At 35.7% G+C, this 17114-nt stretch overlaps 2 protein-coding genes and 2 long non-coding RNA genes across 11 annotated transcripts; 2 read left to right on the top strand and 2 right to left on the bottom strand.

Moving 5' to 3' along the window:
* Positions 1-1667: 1667 nt before the first annotated feature.
* On the top strand, positions 1668-2592 carry LOC120283752 (protein EPIDERMAL PATTERNING FACTOR 2-like). Its single transcript, XM_039290483.1, has 3 exons — positions 1668-2060; positions 2160-2197; positions 2264-2592. The coding sequence occupies exons 1-3, from the start codon at positions 1727-1729 to the stop codon at positions 2453-2455; spliced, it is 564 nt and encodes a 187-aa protein (XP_039146417.1). The 5' UTR covers positions 1668-1726; the 3' UTR covers positions 2456-2592.
* On the bottom strand, positions 2269-3280 carry LOC120283753. 2 transcript variants are annotated; one of them, XR_005543338.1, is made up of 3 exons: positions 2933-3280; positions 2601-2718; positions 2269-2409 (listed from the first exon to the last, which is right to left on the bottom strand). It is a non-coding gene; the product is annotated as an uncharacterized LOC120283753 (long non-coding RNA). The 2 variants fall into 2 exon arrangements; XR_005543339.1 differs by lacking the exon at positions 2933-3280 and adding an exon at positions 2792-2833.
* A 5065-nt stretch (positions 3281-8345) lies between these two features.
* LOC120283646 (ATP synthase subunit delta, chloroplastic-like) lies at positions 8346-10205 on the bottom strand. 6 transcript variants are annotated; one of them, XR_005543302.1, is made up of 4 exons: positions 9421-10205; positions 8955-9049; positions 8653-8713; positions 8346-8554 (listed from the first exon to the last, which is right to left on the bottom strand). XR_005543302.1 is itself a non-coding variant. In XM_039290355.1 (2 exons), exon 1 carries the CDS (start codon positions 10165-10167, stop codon positions 9427-9429), a length of 741 nt encoding a protein of 246 aa, XP_039146289.1. In that variant the 5' UTR covers positions 10168-10205; the 3' UTR covers positions 8346-8554; positions 9421-9426. The 6 variants fall into 6 exon arrangements, 2 of the variants coding, with proteins under 2 accessions (XP_039146289.1, XP_039146288.1); XR_005543303.1 differs by having other exon boundaries at positions 8346-8551; XR_005543304.1 differs by lacking the exon at positions 8653-8713.
* Positions 10206-11972: 1767 nt separating this feature from the next.
* On the top strand, positions 11973-14498 carry LOC120283563. 2 transcript variants are annotated; one of them, XR_005543294.1, is made up of 4 exons: positions 11973-12316; positions 12419-12520; positions 13629-13764; positions 13898-14498. It is a non-coding gene; the product is annotated as an uncharacterized LOC120283563 (long non-coding RNA). The 2 variants fall into 2 exon arrangements; XR_005543293.1 differs by lacking the exons at positions 13629-13764; positions 13898-14498 and having other exon boundaries at positions 12419-13459.
* The last annotated feature ends 2616 nt before the right edge of the window (positions 14499-17114 follow it).

Here is a 17114-nt window from a genome sequence, read left to right as displayed (position 1 = left end):
TATATATGCAACATGATATATATAACATTTATTACTTAGGATCCATTTGGTTCGCGGTAATGTAGAAATATTATCACGTATTACCACGTTTGGCATTGCACAGGTAATAATTTAAATGGTAAGATCACATTACCAACTTATAAATATTACCAAGAAAGTTGATAATATTATTACTACCAAATTTGGTGTTTATTTTGAATTACCATGGTAATCTTATAATTTTTATATTTTAGCAAATTGATTACTATGATAACCAAACAAGACAATAAATTATTCCCGGTAATAAGAGTTCTCAACCAAACATAGTTATATCAAATTACCGCAATATTCTCAACCATATAACATTCAAACTCATATTACCATAGTTATCTTATTATGTAATAATATGTCATTACTAGGGTTGTTCAAAAAAACCGTTTAAACCGTAAACCGGACTAGACCGGTTTTTTAACCTCGGTCCGGTTTTTGGAACCGGTTCCAGACAGTCCGATCCAGTTCCGATTTCGAGCAGTAATTCAAAACCACGGATGACCGGTTTATTTATAAATATGTAAATATGGTTTTATGTTTTAGGGTTTATTAAAAAATTGATTTGATCTCTCATGTGAAGAGATCAAACAGGACAAATGCGAGGATATATAGATAAGTAATGTATATTAATTAATTTAATTTTAATTCATAAAAACCGGGACCAAACCGGACCGGCCCAAAACGGTCTAAACCGGAACCGGACCAGTCCAAAACGGTTTGGACCTGTCCGGATTTCCTGTTATTTGGTCCGGTCCGGTCCATTCCCAATAATAAAAAAACCATATAACCGGTCCAGTCCAGTTTTGAATCATGCACAGCCCTAGTCATTACCATGAACCAAACGGCCCTTAAATTAATCACTTCGTTATTCCAATGGATGAAAAATGGCATAACCCAGCAGACTAGAGAATCTTGCATAGTCCAGCACCAGCAGGTGTGAGAATCATGCACAACCATAAATAATGACTTGTCTACTTTGTCATTTTTTTTTTTAAATTCAGCTTAAGGTCTCTAGGATTAAGTATTATCTACAAGGTAAAAGTATGGAGTAAAATATGATCATGGAAAAAGATAAAAGATTATCTGTCAAAATATAAAACATATTGAAGTTAAAGCCCAAAAAGCAATGTTGAGCAACAGGGAGAGGACAAAGGAACATGGGGTTGTTTTTAATTTCATAACATGAGTGCTGGGAAATTTTAAAACAACCTTTTTAGAAATATAAGTAGTAACAAGCAGAGTAAAAACTTTAGAGTAAAATCTGGAAATTATAATTTTTGAAGGTTTTTGGGAAAGGTTTTCCAAACACACCCAAGCTTGTTACTAGTCTCTATCTCTCTTTAAATGGACGCTTTTAGGTTAACTCAAGTGCATCAACCAACATTAACCTGTGCTACATAATTAAAGTTAAGTAATATATAAACTTCCCCATTAATAACCATCATAGATAGACTCTTTCCAAACAAGAAGGAAAAAAACACTGTAGAAAGTTGAAGGTCAAAGTGCAACAAAACTTTTGAAAATCAAAGAAGAATTAAATCCAATAATCAATAAATTAAAAAGGAACAGCAGCTTCATTTAAAGCCAAGAAGGTTTAAAATTTTATCCCAATTATTCATGCACGTGAATTCCCTCATTCACTTCTTTCACTCTTTTGGTACCTTATCAAATGATAGCATTAACTCCATCCCCATAAATGCCCCTTCTTCTTCTTCTTCAAAATTCTAAATTAATGAAACAAAAAATACTCTACAAAATGATAAAAATATTTATTGTTCAAGACGGCACAACAATTCATGTGAATATATCAAACGTGAAGGATCATGTGACATCCATCAAAGTTCCCTCTTATTCATCATTTAAAGCTGTTTCTCAAAGTAGTGTATATATAAAGGCATTGAGAGAGATGAGAGACACAAAGGAAAATAAGATGACGAAGAATAACTGCATCAGTTTAAAAAGCATGTTTCTCACAGTCTTTTTCTTGTTGTTCTTAGTCATTAATGTGGAAAGTCTACGACTGAATCCTGGTAAATTCTGTATTTATAGTTAGCATTATACATACCTTATCTCATAGCCAATTTGGTTTATGAACTAATCTCTGTTAATCTTTTGCCATCCCCTTGAAGCTTCAATGGTCCTGAAAGACAAGAACCATAAATCAGAGGTACTATGCTGTTCTTTCATGCGAAACTTGGGTTTTCGATGGCTTACCATCTTGTTTTATATGCAGAGTGACAGAGATCAGGACGCTGTGAAGGAGATACATACGACGGGGTCGAGCTTGCCAGATTGTTCTCATGCCTGTGGACCATGTTCTCCATGCAAGAGAGTGATGGTAAGCTTCAAGTGTTCAGTAGCAGAGTCATGTGCCATAATCTACAGGTGCATGTGTAGGGGAAGGTACTATCAGGTACCTTCGTAAGTGTTCTCTTAATTTGAGTTTCAACCACAACAAACATGATTAATTGTAATTGTTGGTTTGTATTTCTCATTCATGTCGACGCCTTAAAATGAAACCAAAAGATTCGTATTGGAGGAATGAGAAGTGGTTGAACTTAATTTTGTACCTTATTTCGAGTAAATGGAAGGAGTGGAAAGATATTTTCCGAGCACCAGGCTCTCCAATGAGTGAAGATCTTGTGCCTGCTTCTTTCTGTTTAGAGTTTCCAACATCATAACACATATCTGCATAAGGAAAATACTCTTGGTTATTGATTTCTCAGAAATGATTTCCCTTCCCCACGAGTCTGAGATTTACCGAAGAAGCAAGCTTCCCCAAAAACTTCTTTGGAAGAATGCCTACTATGATATTAAATTCATATACACAGGTCAGAATGAAATCTAAGCAATTGTACGCTGAAACCACCCATAAATTACACAGATTAAAGATGAAACATACTTGCATATTCACCATCACCAGATGAGCAGTTTGCTTCGCTTCACTAATAAGTCTAACATGTGCAACCCCTGAACTGGTTTTGCTCATAATGCCTTCTAGAAAGCGGTGCAAGACTTATCTGAACAGAAGAAAATAAAATTGCAAAAGTTTCCATTGCTTCCTCAGGAGAAGCATCCCTAGCTTGACTATACAGTAAAAAAAAGATAAAAAAAAAAAGATAATGTGTGAAATATGTACTTATAGATTTGCACCTCATTCTCTCAAACTAGAAATCAAAGTTTAACATTGGACAAGATTTAACTCAGACCTGTAATATGCTGAAACAGTCTAGATTCATGAGTGGTTTACTTTATAGGCATGACTTTGCTTTTTACAAAAATAATTGTAATAACGACCACAATGGCAACAATCACAAAATGTTTTAAGAAAATGAAATTAAAAATAATGATTTATTTAGATAATTTACTAAAGCATATGTAATGTTTACATATGAGGAAAATGGGATTTCAAATTTTCAAAAATTTGGAAATAAGCCCAATATTCTTAGTGTACTTGCCTGCTATTAGAATCATGCTTAACCAATAAAAAAATGTAAAAACAAAACCATTTGCATGGCCTTCTTAATTCAAAATGGTTTCTTCCTTCCAGTGTTCACTTTCCTAATATGCATGACTAATGGCTATTCTCTTTTAAGTCAACTCAAAATGATAATATCTCACACAAGTGAAACTACTTTCCAAAATTGTATTTACAGACCCAACAAATGCAGACATGTTATTTTGAGATATCTTCAGTTTGTATTTGAAGTGAAACAATTGAAGAAAGGGTCCTGGCCTCAAACACCTGATTTTTTTTATTTTCCTTCCTTGCATAATCACCTTAAAGCTGTGTAAGGATTGCAGGGTATGGAGAGAGAGGGAAAAAACAGTAGAGAGGTGAGTTGGTTCCTTGTGTTCAGCTAAATGATAAAAAAAAAAAAACAAGTGCTGATAAAATTTGATCTTATTATGCTTCTACTGTTTTCCAGATATTTTCTCCTCCACGGCTATATCTTGCCTAAGATTCGCCTCCCAACCTAATAACTTTGGCATAGTTGTAGAAGTTCATTTGCACAATTTGCTCCCACCATGGACAGAGCCAATTGCAGCCAAGGCCTAAGTGATACCTTATTTAGTCATGCAGGGATTTCTCCGGATAAAATAAAGATAATTTGGTATTTCACACACAGCTTTGTCTCAACTGAAATTTTTATTCCTAATTATATTAGGGCCATTGCCGTGACACATTTCTCTCAGCATTGTTCTAGGTGAGGGCAGCAGAGCCCAGCTTAGTTAAATAATGATTAATCAAAAAGGACAGTAAAGATATCAGAAATTATTCTTACATATTATCCACTCTCATAAATGTAACCATAACATAGCAGTTGCCTATAATTTCCTATTTAATAATAAATAGCAATTTGACTACTAAAAGCTTTGCCAAAAATAATTCTATCGGAGTAATATTCCAAAAGAGTATGCCAAATACCGGTATGCCGGAAATTGAATCGCTCAACAAAATTCAAGTTGTCTGTAATTCTTTAATTGCAGTCACCTCAATGATATTGATTCTTAATTAGGCCAATCTCTCCCTTGAATCTCTCGCAATCTCACTATAGTAACTGTGTTAGTTCATTGGCCTTACAATAAATACTTCATATAATGCACAAGTGTAGAATTAAAGACTTCTTAGCAAGAATTCATTCATCTGCAGAAGCGCCTCAAGTTAACTTTCCCTGCACTATAACAAATTCACCACACAAAGTTATCCTTGCTTTGCTAATAACGCCATCAAGAGGAGGCGGTGGAGGAGGAAAGAGGATTCTCTAGTGCTCCAATATGGTATGTGGTAGATCTAGCCCTTGAAATTCGTTGTAACTTTAAGTTGTTCTTCTACCCACTTCCTTCTTTTCTTAGATAATTGAAATTAATCTGAAGTGATGGTTGTATACCTTGTTTTCCATTTTACCTTTTCTTCCCCCTTTTTTATTAGAAGAGTTGGATTGTTTTTCACCCCCTCGATTTTCGAGCGAAAATACAAGTTTCTTTCTAAAGCATATATGAACTTCCATATTTCATTTTTCTAGATGTAAAGATGTAAACAAACAAAGAGCTCATAGATAGCTCTCGATGTCCGCCCTTAAGATTGTTTGAGATAAGGTGAGGTTGCTAGAAGCATCAAACTAATTCAAAGCCTAGGTACATTGGTGATTTAATGTTTCTCGATATCTCTGATTGACATCTTAACAAAAGCCTATCATCATCAACCGATTCTAGCAATTTTATTTAAACAATCACTTCTCCTGATGCACAAATCCACTTCCTTTGTTGAGATATATTTGGGGTTTTAGTATATTAGAAGAATCTATGTTTGGTTTTGGAAATAATCTCTATGCTTGACAATGTTATTAGGAAAAATATTACATTTAGAAGCAATCCATCAGAAGTCTAATATTCTGCAAGGGCAAAGGTCTACTATAATATTTTGGTTTATTAATATATTGTTGTTCTCTACTCCTCTCCCCATGATTATGCTCACTTTATTCTTATTATTCTTCAAAAGAACTACTTTTTCCTACATTTCCCCAAAAGCATAACAATCTCTGTTTTCCCCCAAATTCAATCAAGAATCCATATAAATTCTCGACAAGCATTCAGAGAAACAAAATCAAATTAAGATATACTCCAAGGATCTAGTAATTTAGATCACAACATACCAGGATTCAGATGAATGCAATGTGGGCGTTCTTCATTTCCTTTTGGATTGCATTTTCATTAGTATAATGTATAATGAGGACATCCTTTGATGGTGAACAGCAGCAAAGGGTGAGGTTGGCCTTGAGGATGAACCACACCAGACTGAGAATCCCAAGCGGCTCCAGATGGGTAGAAGTCACAGGCTCATACCATCAGACCGACTTTGACAGCACCGGCGGCGGCTTCATCCTCCGGGACATCGACGGCACACCACTCCTAGCGGAAGCGTTCCCAACGAACGGCTTCAGCTCGTTTCACGCAGAAGCCTTAGCTCTGCTGCAAACGATGAGGGTTATGATCGAGCTCGGGGAGGATGACGTGGTGTTCTGCCATGGATCGCCGAGGCTACAGCGGACCATGATAGAGGGGGCTGAGCTGCCGAGTGTGAGGGTATGCCAGGTGTTGATGGAGTGCGCTGAAGTTTGGGGGAGGAGGAGGGGTCCTTGGATGGTGTGCTGGCCGAAGGACAGGCTTACAGCGGCGCACTGGCTGGCCAACTGCGGGCGCCGGTGCCAGCAACGTTGCCGATGGACGGGGCCATGGCCGGAGGAGCTTGAAGATCTCTTCTAAGAAGCGCGCTCCATTGCTCTAAAAGCAAGCTCGAGCTCTAAACAGCACCTTCTTTCTTTTATTATAATTTCTGAATTTAAGAAAATTTCATGCATGTTTTGCTTAAACTAATTTTAGAAGATGAACTAAATAATATATATATATATATATATATATATATATATATATATATATACAAAGTGGATTTTGCGGAAAATGGGTGTGTTTTTGGTTTTTAGATTTTATACTGTAGGTGCTAGTGCTAGCAGGAATCGAATAATACAGTAATAATTGTTCACTTATATCATATCAGTAAATCATTAGATTGAAATTCAACAATCCAAATCAACGTCCATAGATTCAAAATCTACTGACGTTTTTAGAATACTCAACCTTATGTATATGTATTTGTATTTTTTGACAAATTATTTTGAGAAATTGAATATCAATCCAGTTCTAATGACACAAGGTTTAAATGGCAAGCCCACACCTATTATCAAAGACTTATCCTCGCACCCATAATTAAAAATCTGCCACCACTAACAGGACTCAAACTTCAGATTCACCACGATGTTTTTGACGGTGTGACCAAAGCTTTTATATAAATATTATGAAATTTTTATGATAAGTGTTTAAACAATAATATTTTTAAGCATTTGACTAAAAGCCTAAATAGAGTGTGAATGGTGACTTGTTAATAATATTAAAGAAATAATTTTTTAATAGATAAATTTTTTTAATGTTGAATATGAGACTCTTGCTAATATATTATTGATAATAGAAATAAAATATATTCATAAACACAGCTACACACAATAATTATGTATACGATATTGCAATTAAAGAGAAAAGAAACTGGAATCATTCCATACATTTTTCTATGTTTGATTAATTGAAAAAAAAAACTATGAAGGTTCCTGACTGAAAACCAAGCAATATGAGAAACAAACTTACAACAATGATTTAAAAACCAGTCTGATTAATGATATAAACTACAAAAGAACCGGACCGGCCGGTTCAACCGGTGAACCGGTTGGACTGGACCGGTTAATTTATTGATTTAATTAATTAATTTAATTTATTTATTTTATAATTAAAAACTTATATCAAGTTAATAAACTCATTAACTCCGTCCAAAATTTTTTAAAAAAAGACAAAAAGTCAAAAATAAAAACAAGATGCATAAAAAAATATTAATATATTATAATTTATTATCATTAATTTATTATGATTAACTTATAATTTTACACTAATCAATAATTAAAAATCATTAAAAGTTAAAAGTGTTAAACCAAATATTTGAATGATTTGGTTTTTAATTTTTTTAATCATTATTGTTATTGTTGTATGCTTGTAGATTTATATTTTATTTAATTCTTTATTTTTTAATATTTGTTGTATAGTTGTATCCTTGTATATTTGTATTTTAAAAATTTTAATTTTATGTAAAGTTAAAACTTTATGACTTTATAAAGGTAATTTAAATTTGCAATATGTAATTTTATATCTTTTTTTATTATTTTTTCTTTATTATTGAAATTATTTTTTACTTATTTTTAATGTTTTCTTAATTTTTAAATATTTATTTATTTGAAAAAATTAAATCCGGTTGAACCGGCCAGTTCAACCGGTTCGATTATTAAAACATTGACTTACAGTCCTTGAATATATGTCTCTGCAGAGTGATAAGAGTGAAAAAAGTGAACATGTTTGACTTAAATGATACAAAATGCAGGCAAACAATGAACAATAATATACATGAGGATCACTTTAACATAAAGAATTTCAATCAATTCTGCCCTCCCTTTAGAAAGATAAAAACATCATCACAAGAGGAACAAGTGGAAATCAAGAACCAAGAAATTCTCATCATTTTGAACTACATAAAGGACACAGTTGATTTGTAGAGATATGAGAAATGTGGGCAAGTAAACATGAAAAAAAAAAAAAAATGGAAAACAGTCATCTTCTTTCAATCCAATAAGAAATAGATGGTAAAAAAGAAACAATCACAAGAGTAGCCTCAAATTTCATTGAATTCAATGTTGCACAACAAAAGCATCAATCCATTTCACCAAAATATACATTTCATTAATCAAATCACACAAATCACACAACTGTTTGTGTGAAGAATGGGGGAAACAACATAGTCAGTCTCTAATGATAAGGAACAACAGTTTCAAAGAAAAAAGTTCAAGAAAGAAAGATCAAACAATGCCCATTCATCCAACAATATTCTTCAAGCAGAGGATCACATAAGAACACCCACCATTCACTGCTACAAGACATCAACAACACCAAGCTTAGCATATACAAACACAGGCATCATCTAACTAAAAATTGATTTCACAAGAGAGCAGAGAAAACGCCAGATACCGAGAGCTAAGAAGTTCCTATTGCTCCAAATTTGAGGAAAAAGAATTTTTTTGAAGATTGGCTACAAAGGAAACACTATGATCATTAAAATCCCAAATACCAATCTAGAGAACACTGAGAAATAAGGACTTTTGCAGAAAACAAATGCCACAAATGCACAAGATATACATTTCAATACTAATAGTAGCAGAGAAAACAATAGAATTCAAAAAGCTGAGAAATTCTCAGCACCTCAAATTACATTAAGCACATAACAGAAGTTCATAGCTACAAAAAGATAACAATCAGAGGAAAAAAGCCACCTTTTTTTCAAGCGAGGGAGATGGAGGATAAGTTGAGCTGCAAAGTGATTTCATTCAGTTGCTTCTTAACACTCAGGTTGATCATCTTCTAGGCGCTATTCTCAATTAACATGAGTTAAATAATTCAGTAGCAGCTACAAGACATCTACAACACAATGCTAAGCATGCACATAAATTCATCACCTGATTAGAAATTCCATTGATTTCACATGAAGCTCGAATTATTCAGAATTGCACAAAAACAACATGATAGATTCGAATTATTCAGAATTTCACATGAAGCTCGATCGGGAAAGCACATTACTTTTCAATACTTGGATGGATATAAATACATTTCAGTAACATCAGAGAGAGGAAACAATGGAATTCAAAAGCTAAGAAATTCCCAGCATTTTGAATTACATAAAGCACATAATAGAAGTTTAAAGCTATAAAAAAAACAATCAGAGGATGAGAAAAAGGCGACCTTTTTTCAAGCGAAGGAGATAGAAGAGAAGTCGAGCTGTGAGGCGATCTCATCCAAATGCTTCTTAACACTCAGGTCGATAAGCTTCGACCTGGAATTCCCAAACCTGATGGTGAACCCGGCAACGAGAGAAGGATCAATGACGGTCTTCAGCCGGATGTTCTTGGCCTTGGTGAGCTTCTGCACGACCTGCGCGATCTGAGCGAGGTGCTGCGAGTCGAGCTGCACAACCGACGACACCACGGCGACCTCGGTGCCGGTGATCCTATTGTAGCAGTTCTCGAACTCTCTGACGATGTCCTGGATGATGTCGATGCGGTTCATGTCGATGAGAATGGAGATGAAGTTGGCGGTGTGGCGCTGGAGGCAGGAGGAATCGGCGATCTCGCAAGCGACCTTCTCCTTTTCCTCGTTGGCAATGATGGGGTTAACGAAGAAGGAAAGGACCTCGGGGTCGGAGAAGATGCGACCGAGCTTCTCGACATCAGCCATGGTGGTGTCGAGAGTGTTGTTCCTGCAGGCGACGTCGGAGAGCGCGTTGGCGTAGCTCGCTGCCGCGGTGTCGGCCATGACGGCTCCGCCGCGGCGGCTGCGGCGGCTGCGGCGGAGAGCGAGCTTCAGGGGAGGAGGGCGGAAGGTGGAGGAGAGTTTGAGGGAGGAGGAGGAGGTGGAGATGGACGGTGGAGATCGGAGATGGGCTGAGGGACGGACGGTGGAGATTGAAGAGAGGTGGAGAGAGGAGGCCATTGTGGGAGTGAGAGGTGGTGGGATTGGGCGGGGGAGATGGGGGTTGGATTTAGATATTGGGGAGGAACGGACGGTTGAGATTTGGTGTTGATGAAGGGAGGAGGATGGATTGCGCTTTTAGTTTTATCTTGTGGATGAGTGAGCAGGAGAGTGACAGGTGGCTTCATCTAGACCGTTTATTCTGTGTGTTGATTATATATATATATATATATATATGTATATTAAAATAATTTGAGTATTTTAGATTTAAATGCATTGTTTAAGTAATGTTTGTTCCACCAACACCAACGGCCTTTGGGTCAATTAGTACCGGATTTTTTGTGTAGGGTGTTCATTTCAGGGAGAATCTGTTAGAGATGGATTTTCAGTTTGCTATTAAAACCTGATGGTAGCCATGGAGCTTCAGAGATTGATGGAGAGTTTCTTGATATATTGAATCAAGTTGACAAGCAGGCTGGAGCTTCTCGATAGATTGATGGAGATGTTTCTTTTATTATAGTTGGTTTATTGATGACTCAGCAGCCATGTAATAAGCCACATCACCAAAGTTAGTTACAATGCTTTTATATATACAGCTAAAACAATTCAATGAATGAATGAGTTCCATTTTCTCTCAAAACTGTGAGCTCTTCTTTTTCACTTCTCTTCCATTCATCCATGGATTAATTGATGTTCTCTTGAAGATCAACTATGATCCGAGATCGAATCACATATCCACATAAAAGCACGTGAGTCAGCATTGAGCTCTGTTTTCTACACATGCACGTCCCTAACTTACCCTTAAATTGGAGGGTGCTTCTCATCTATGTGTAAAAAAAGTAATGTTCACTCCCCAAAATGTCATACTCTTGTGTTTTATGGAAATTATTCATTGTTATCTTAAAAACATTCATGTTATGGAATTTTTTAATTCAACCACTCATTAGGTTGGTAGTAGTAGTAGTAGTCTCATACAGTAGATTGGTAAAGATATAGGGTTAAAATCCTTCACCGGAATACTTGTTGTATTGTTATACTAGTCCTGTTAAACAATACATTATTATAACAACACTATTTTATGCTATTTTATGTAACGTTCCAATTCAAATATTGTTTACGATACTGTATTAAATACATTTTGACAATTCTCTGTGGTAGATAGTGTATCTATTTTAAGATTACATAACAATGAGAATTTATTAGTTCGATTGATTTTTGCAAATCTCTGAGTGTGCAAGTAGTACAATTTTTATCATCTCATGTAATATTTAATCGAGTTAATAAATTCATAGGTGATTGATAAGTCATTATAACTGATGCACTATCATACATATATGTCTGTTAACAATCTTTTAATAATACCACATTTGTAAAAAGAAAAAAATATTAATTCATATGTGGATGCTAATGTAGTTTTATGAAGTGGAATTGCCATGCTTGGTCTAAAGTTGAATTTAAAAAAAAATTATAATTTTTTTTTGTTGGAAAAGATAATAATAATAATAATAATAATAATAATAATAATAATATATGAGGATCAATCCTTTCATCTGGCGTTCACGATTAAAAAAATCATGAGGCGTTCTTTAGGCAGATTGGTTCGATCCAACGGTCGGACACTATTCAGACGAGCGTTATTCATTTGTCTTTATAAAGCGAGTGGCAGCGGTAAAAAAAGTGGGTTATACAGTAAAAACAAAATTAAAACTCATTAATCTAAGATTCACTTTTACTGTAGTTAAAGATTAGCATTACTGTACTCCACGGAGAACCTAATATATATATATATATATATATATAACTTCCAAACCTGGTTGAACCTAACCATAAAAAACCATGTCTTCCTTTTCCGTGATGCCCATCTGAAGAGCTGTTCGTCTCCAAAAGCCTCTTCTAGCTCCGGGATCGCTGCGATGAGCTCCTCCTCTTCAAGCGAGCACCTCCATCACTGCGCCATCACTGAGCTCCAGGTCTCATCGCTGGAGGTGATGACGCGCTGGTTCTTCCCCCCTTGGCTCTCCCATGCGCTACCGTGTGCTCCTCTCTCTTCGATTCATCATCCATGTGCGTGCTTTTGAGGAGCTTTGGTTCCTTGGACAAGGATATCATTCCAACCGTTCTGAAGATCTTGGTGGTCTTGGGATGTTCAGGAAGAGAATATGGGAAGGAGGTGGGGTTGAGATCTCTTTTGGTAATTTTTGTATTCAGTTGATCCTTTTGTTTATCTTGGAGAAGAGACTGATTCCGCTCCTTTTTGTTTTCTGTTTTCCAGGCTCTCAACGAGAAGGAGCTTCTCGCTAGACATCGAGCTGACTGATGAAATTCCACTGGAAAATTTTGTTTCTTCCAGATGAGACAAAGGTCTCTGAAATTGGTGAGTTTATCTTGCGGCTTATGCTTTTTATTTTGCTTATTTATCTTATTTTCTCTATCCATTCGAATGGAAGGAGTCAAGATTCCATCTTTTGATTTCCGAGAAGCATCTATGATGCTCACTTGATAAAAATCTCATCTTGCTGAAGCTTCTCTTGACTGTGCACTGAAGTTTTGCATCTATTGCTGGTTGTTTGCTTTTGTTTCCACACGTATGCTGGAGTTTTTTTGTTTCTCTTATTTTGGAATCTATGTTGCAGAATTAAATTTGCTTCTCTTCTCATAATTTCTTTTTTTGTGACTGAATGCGTAGTTGAAAGATATATAGACGGCTGGTCATTAGAATTAGAAATATAGAAATATAGAAATATACATTGTATGTTGCCATGGATTAATTTTTCTGGTTATTGTAAAATTTGTATCATGTATGCAAAATGAAAATCCATCCCCCTCATCCAACTCACATCAGGTTATGGATACTTTTTAATATTGATTAAATTTAATTGTCTCCGTGGTTACAATTGTGGTCATAGTTACTTTGAAACTAATCTCTTTTGGATCAGAGCAAAATCCTCCTCATTGGCTTGTCAAATGGAAAGTAGCAATTCCAAGATAGACTACCAGGCAGGGCAGATTTGTCTTTTTATGTAATGCAAGATTGTCCAAGCTACACCCTATGCGGAACGTGGTAAACCATTTGAGTAACATGCATTTTGATGGAAATGACACTTCTTTTCCATCTGTGGTGGACGAGCACAACAATATACATCAAATTTGCTCACCACCTATTTGATCATAAATTGGGATCCACAACAAGTATGCGTGTATTTCTTGTGACCTCGCACCAAGTTTGTCTACTGATGTCATTTGTTCAAAGAGCTTGGTTTGAATAACCAGACAAAAATTTATGGAAGATGCTTTTGTTAGCTTGTAATTACTATCCTTAATTGTGTATTCATTTCTCAAGGCCCTCCTTCCATATCTTGTATTTTTCTAGGGATAGTCATTTTAATCCAATGGTTTACAATAGCCCGTAAGATAAAAAGTTCCCCCTTTTCATCTATAGGGGATAGTCTTCCCACTCTTCTTGTTATCTCTTGCTGCTTCAGGTGTCTATCTCATAGCTTCATGAGGACTAAATCAAAGCAAAAGAAACCCAGTATCATGGAGAGGCTTGGGCTGGTTGACCAGCAAGGAAAGCTGGTCACCAACCCCCCCAAAGATGTTTTTGATGATTTTTTCCAGGTGATTATTTACAGTATAGTTGAATCTAGGTCTTTCAGCCAGATGAAATTAATGGGGTTTGCGTGATTAATACCATAAAAGAAAAGATCAATTATCAATTTCTAACAATAGGTTGCATGTTTTGGTTTTGAAGCACTGGATAGCCACATGGGGATCTGAAGGACAAGTGATGGAGAGCCCACAAACAGCAGAAATGGTTGAGGGTATTGAAGCTATGAACCGTGCCATTAGGAATGCTTTATATGGAGCTATTAGCTGTTCAAGGTTGCCTGTATTTCGTGAGATCTGTAGTGAGGTCCCTTGTGAGGAATATTTCCAGTGATCTAATTGGCAGTTTCTATGATCATATATGGAAATTCCTCTCTCAGTGAGATAATAGTTGTCATGTATTTTTGTTATCATGAACATGCTTTTTTTTGTCTCTTGATTTGAAGGTGTCCTGGGATAGTTCCATGATTGATTTTATAGAATTGAACCCCTTGCCATATAGTTTGAATGCATATTTATTCCATGAACTGTTGGCAGTAGCACCAACAATTAGATTTTGTAGTTTATATATCTCCAAGAAGTGGTTGATGTTCTGTGAAAAATAGAGAATTTTTTTTTCTCATTCACAAATATCTCCTTTAAGAAGCATGAGTAGGAGTTGACAGAGGAATGTGGTGTTTTTGTGCTGATTGACTTGTCAGTGGAGTGCACCTCCCATGCTCACAGAGAGGACTAAAGCTCGACCATTTACAAGTCTTGATCCAAATTTTTTCATACTACATATATCCAAGTTTAATGCCCTTGAAACCTTTTTTCTAAGGATGATCTCCTATCTAAATTTGCGTCTGCATTTTTATTGTTTTGCCTGCATGCCTGCAAATGAGCTTTATAAATTGTGAATACTTGTCTGTGAACCATTTATGAAGCTTAAAGAGGATTATATCGAGTACATTAAATGCATGATCTGGCTGTTATCGCTAACCATAATGCATTGTTATGTGCATGCCAGTAAGAAAGGAAGCATGCTGCAAGCTGAGTAAAAAAGGAAAAAGAGTTAGCATTAGGGCTATTTAATTTGCCTTCCACATTGAAGGAGCTATCTTTTGCACAAATATAAGACTAATACCAATTAGAATATTGATGTTGCAAAGGGTTATCCAGAACTTTGTAAATTCAAACCCATAGCTGATGATTGAATTATCATATATTTTCTGCTTTTCTTTTCACATGTTTCCATTTCTTGGCATTTCTAATAATGTCTTGATGCTCTTTGTAACCTTATAGAGGCCTTCTCTGGATACTGAGCAGCCACATGATCGAACTACTGATACTTCAATGCAACCTTTGCCTTTTGTGCAGTTAATACTCTAAGAACCATGGTGTATGATTGGATGATTTGTGCATGCTTCAAATTGTTGCTGCTTATTTTTCTTCAATCTTGATATATATCCCTTTAGTCCATTTAAGAAAAAGGTCAATAGCAGACATGTGATGAATTATTGCAGTTAGAAGCTTTATTTGGATAAGTTAAAAATACGATGCCTTCCGTATCTGTGGATTATGGAGGCACATGAGTACCAGAAAAGAAGGCATGTGATTGGTTTGTCGTATGTATGAATAGATTAACATAAAATACGTGATCTGCAGATAGCTAGATTAGTTTAAGGCCATGCATTGCAAACGTGAACAATACGTAAATCACACAACTCTTCTTGAAGTTTAACGAGTGACATTGTCGTTGATGACGTAACCATAATGAGGGATCAAGATACCAATTGTCGTATATGCATCAAAATCATAACTCATGCAAATTTAAATTAGCTAACAGCGGATTGGCTTGTCAAGCTCCAATTTTGTTTCATGTGGACCTCAAAATGAAATGTCTGGCATTTATTTATGAACTGCTAAATTTGTATAGTCTAATTAAGAGCTGCTAGTGCTGTCTTCTTTGTTTAGAGTTCTTTTAGAAAGATTTGAGACTTTTTTTTATGCGTTCTGTATAAGAAGAGTTGCCAAAATATTCCTGAACAAGGAGAGTTCTGCATGATATTCCCAACAGATATATGATCAATGATCATCTGATAGGTGTCACTCACTTACAAAATGCTAGTTCATCCTTCATTTTAATGTCTCAAACTGAGAGAGGCTGTCTCTGTGCGGGCTTCCATGTTTTTCCCTGGTTGATCACTGTGCCTTTTATGTGTGATTTGAGAGTTCTGCACTGGATGTTCTCAATAATAATTATAATTGATAATGTAGCGAGGTCTCATTCCTTCAATGTAATGCTATTTCATCCTTCTGGTTAATATCTCAAATTCATGGAAGCTTTCTCTGTGCATGCTTCCATCTTGGTTTTATTATGTAGTGACTTTTGTGTGTGTGATTTGAAAGTTCTGCAATGGGTTTTATTGTCAAATATTTTATTGTTGGTCATCTGGCAGGTCTCATTCCTCACAATATTCTACTTCACCCTTAAGTTTATTATCTCCTAGTTAGAGAAGCTTTCTCTGTGCATGCTTCATTTTTCTTCTTTATTTGTAATACCGCACCCTTTTTGTGTAATTTCCTTCCTAACAATGTAGTACTCTTTTTGTGAAGGCTAGTTGCTGATTCATCTGAACATTTCTTATATAAAGTAAGTCATGTGATAGTTGTTTATATTTATAAATCACTCCTTGGCACTAAATAATGATGGTGGGATAGGTTAGTTAACTTCAGAGGCATTTGAGGAATGTGTGTTTGGTGTATAGTTTCTGTGTGAATAAATGGACTTTCAAGAAGGTTGGGTTGGTTAGGTTTTCTCTTCTTTGCTCAATTTTTTGACAAGTAATAAGTAATTGATCCCTAGTTGTGAAAGTTCTTTTCATTGTCTTTCCAAGATGTGGGAAGCATTTGTGGTTGACGCATTTTGGACTTGGGTTTGAGAAATTGTTGGTGGGTGTGCATGATTTCTCGTTGAGGAGACTAACGATGTATCTTAATCGCATTTGTTGATAATGGAATCATGTTTTCTGGCTTGGCAGTGGATGTAGCCTGCAATGAGGCGAGACCATGTAAATCATTGTGTTGATTTGTTGCTAACTGTGAAAGCTTGAGTTGTTTCCTTGCAGACATCATCATCCATCTTGTAATATGTATTGTTGTTAGTGTTGCTTAAATATATATCTTGCTAGTCTTAGCAATTGTAGTGGAGTGATCCAGTTATTTCTGTATCATATTTCTTCTCTATTCTGGTGTTGCTTCCTTGTGTTTTTGAGTTCTTTTCTCAGAATTCATTATAAGCATGAGATTGAAGTTCTCTAGGCTTTCTAATTCATATGCTTTTAGTTAGCTTCATGGAAGCTTGTAGCAATACGTAACAT

Source organism: Dioscorea cayenensis, chromosome 19 (genome assembly GCF_009730915.1).
Source record: "Dioscorea cayenensis subsp. rotundata cultivar TDr96_F1 chromosome 19, TDr96_F1_v2_PseudoChromosome.rev07_lg8_w22 25.fasta, whole genome shotgun sequence".
Lineage (NCBI taxonomy): Eukaryota > Viridiplantae > Streptophyta > Magnoliopsida > Dioscoreales > Dioscoreaceae > Dioscorea > Dioscorea cayenensis.
This window is presented reverse-complemented; position numbering and strand designations above follow the sequence as displayed.

Excerpts from the sequence above, each read along its gene's own strand:
- LOC120283752 (XM_039290483.1), top strand. The coding sequence starts at position 1,727 with ATGCCCCTTCTTCTTCTTCTTCAAAATTCTAAATTAATGAAACAAAAA. Across the intron at positions 2,061-2,159 it reads AAGTCTACGACTGAATCCTG|CTTCAATGGTCCTGAAAGAC; the intron begins GTAAATTCTGTA and ends ATCCCCTTGAAG. Across the intron at positions 2,198-2,263 it reads ACAAGAACCATAAATCAGAG|AGTGACAGAGATCAGGACGC; the intron begins GTACTATGCTGT and ends TTTTATATGCAG.
- LOC120283646 (XM_039290355.1), bottom strand. The coding sequence starts at position 10,167 with ATGGCCTCCTCTCTCCACCTCTCTTCAATCTCCACCGTCCGTCCCTCA.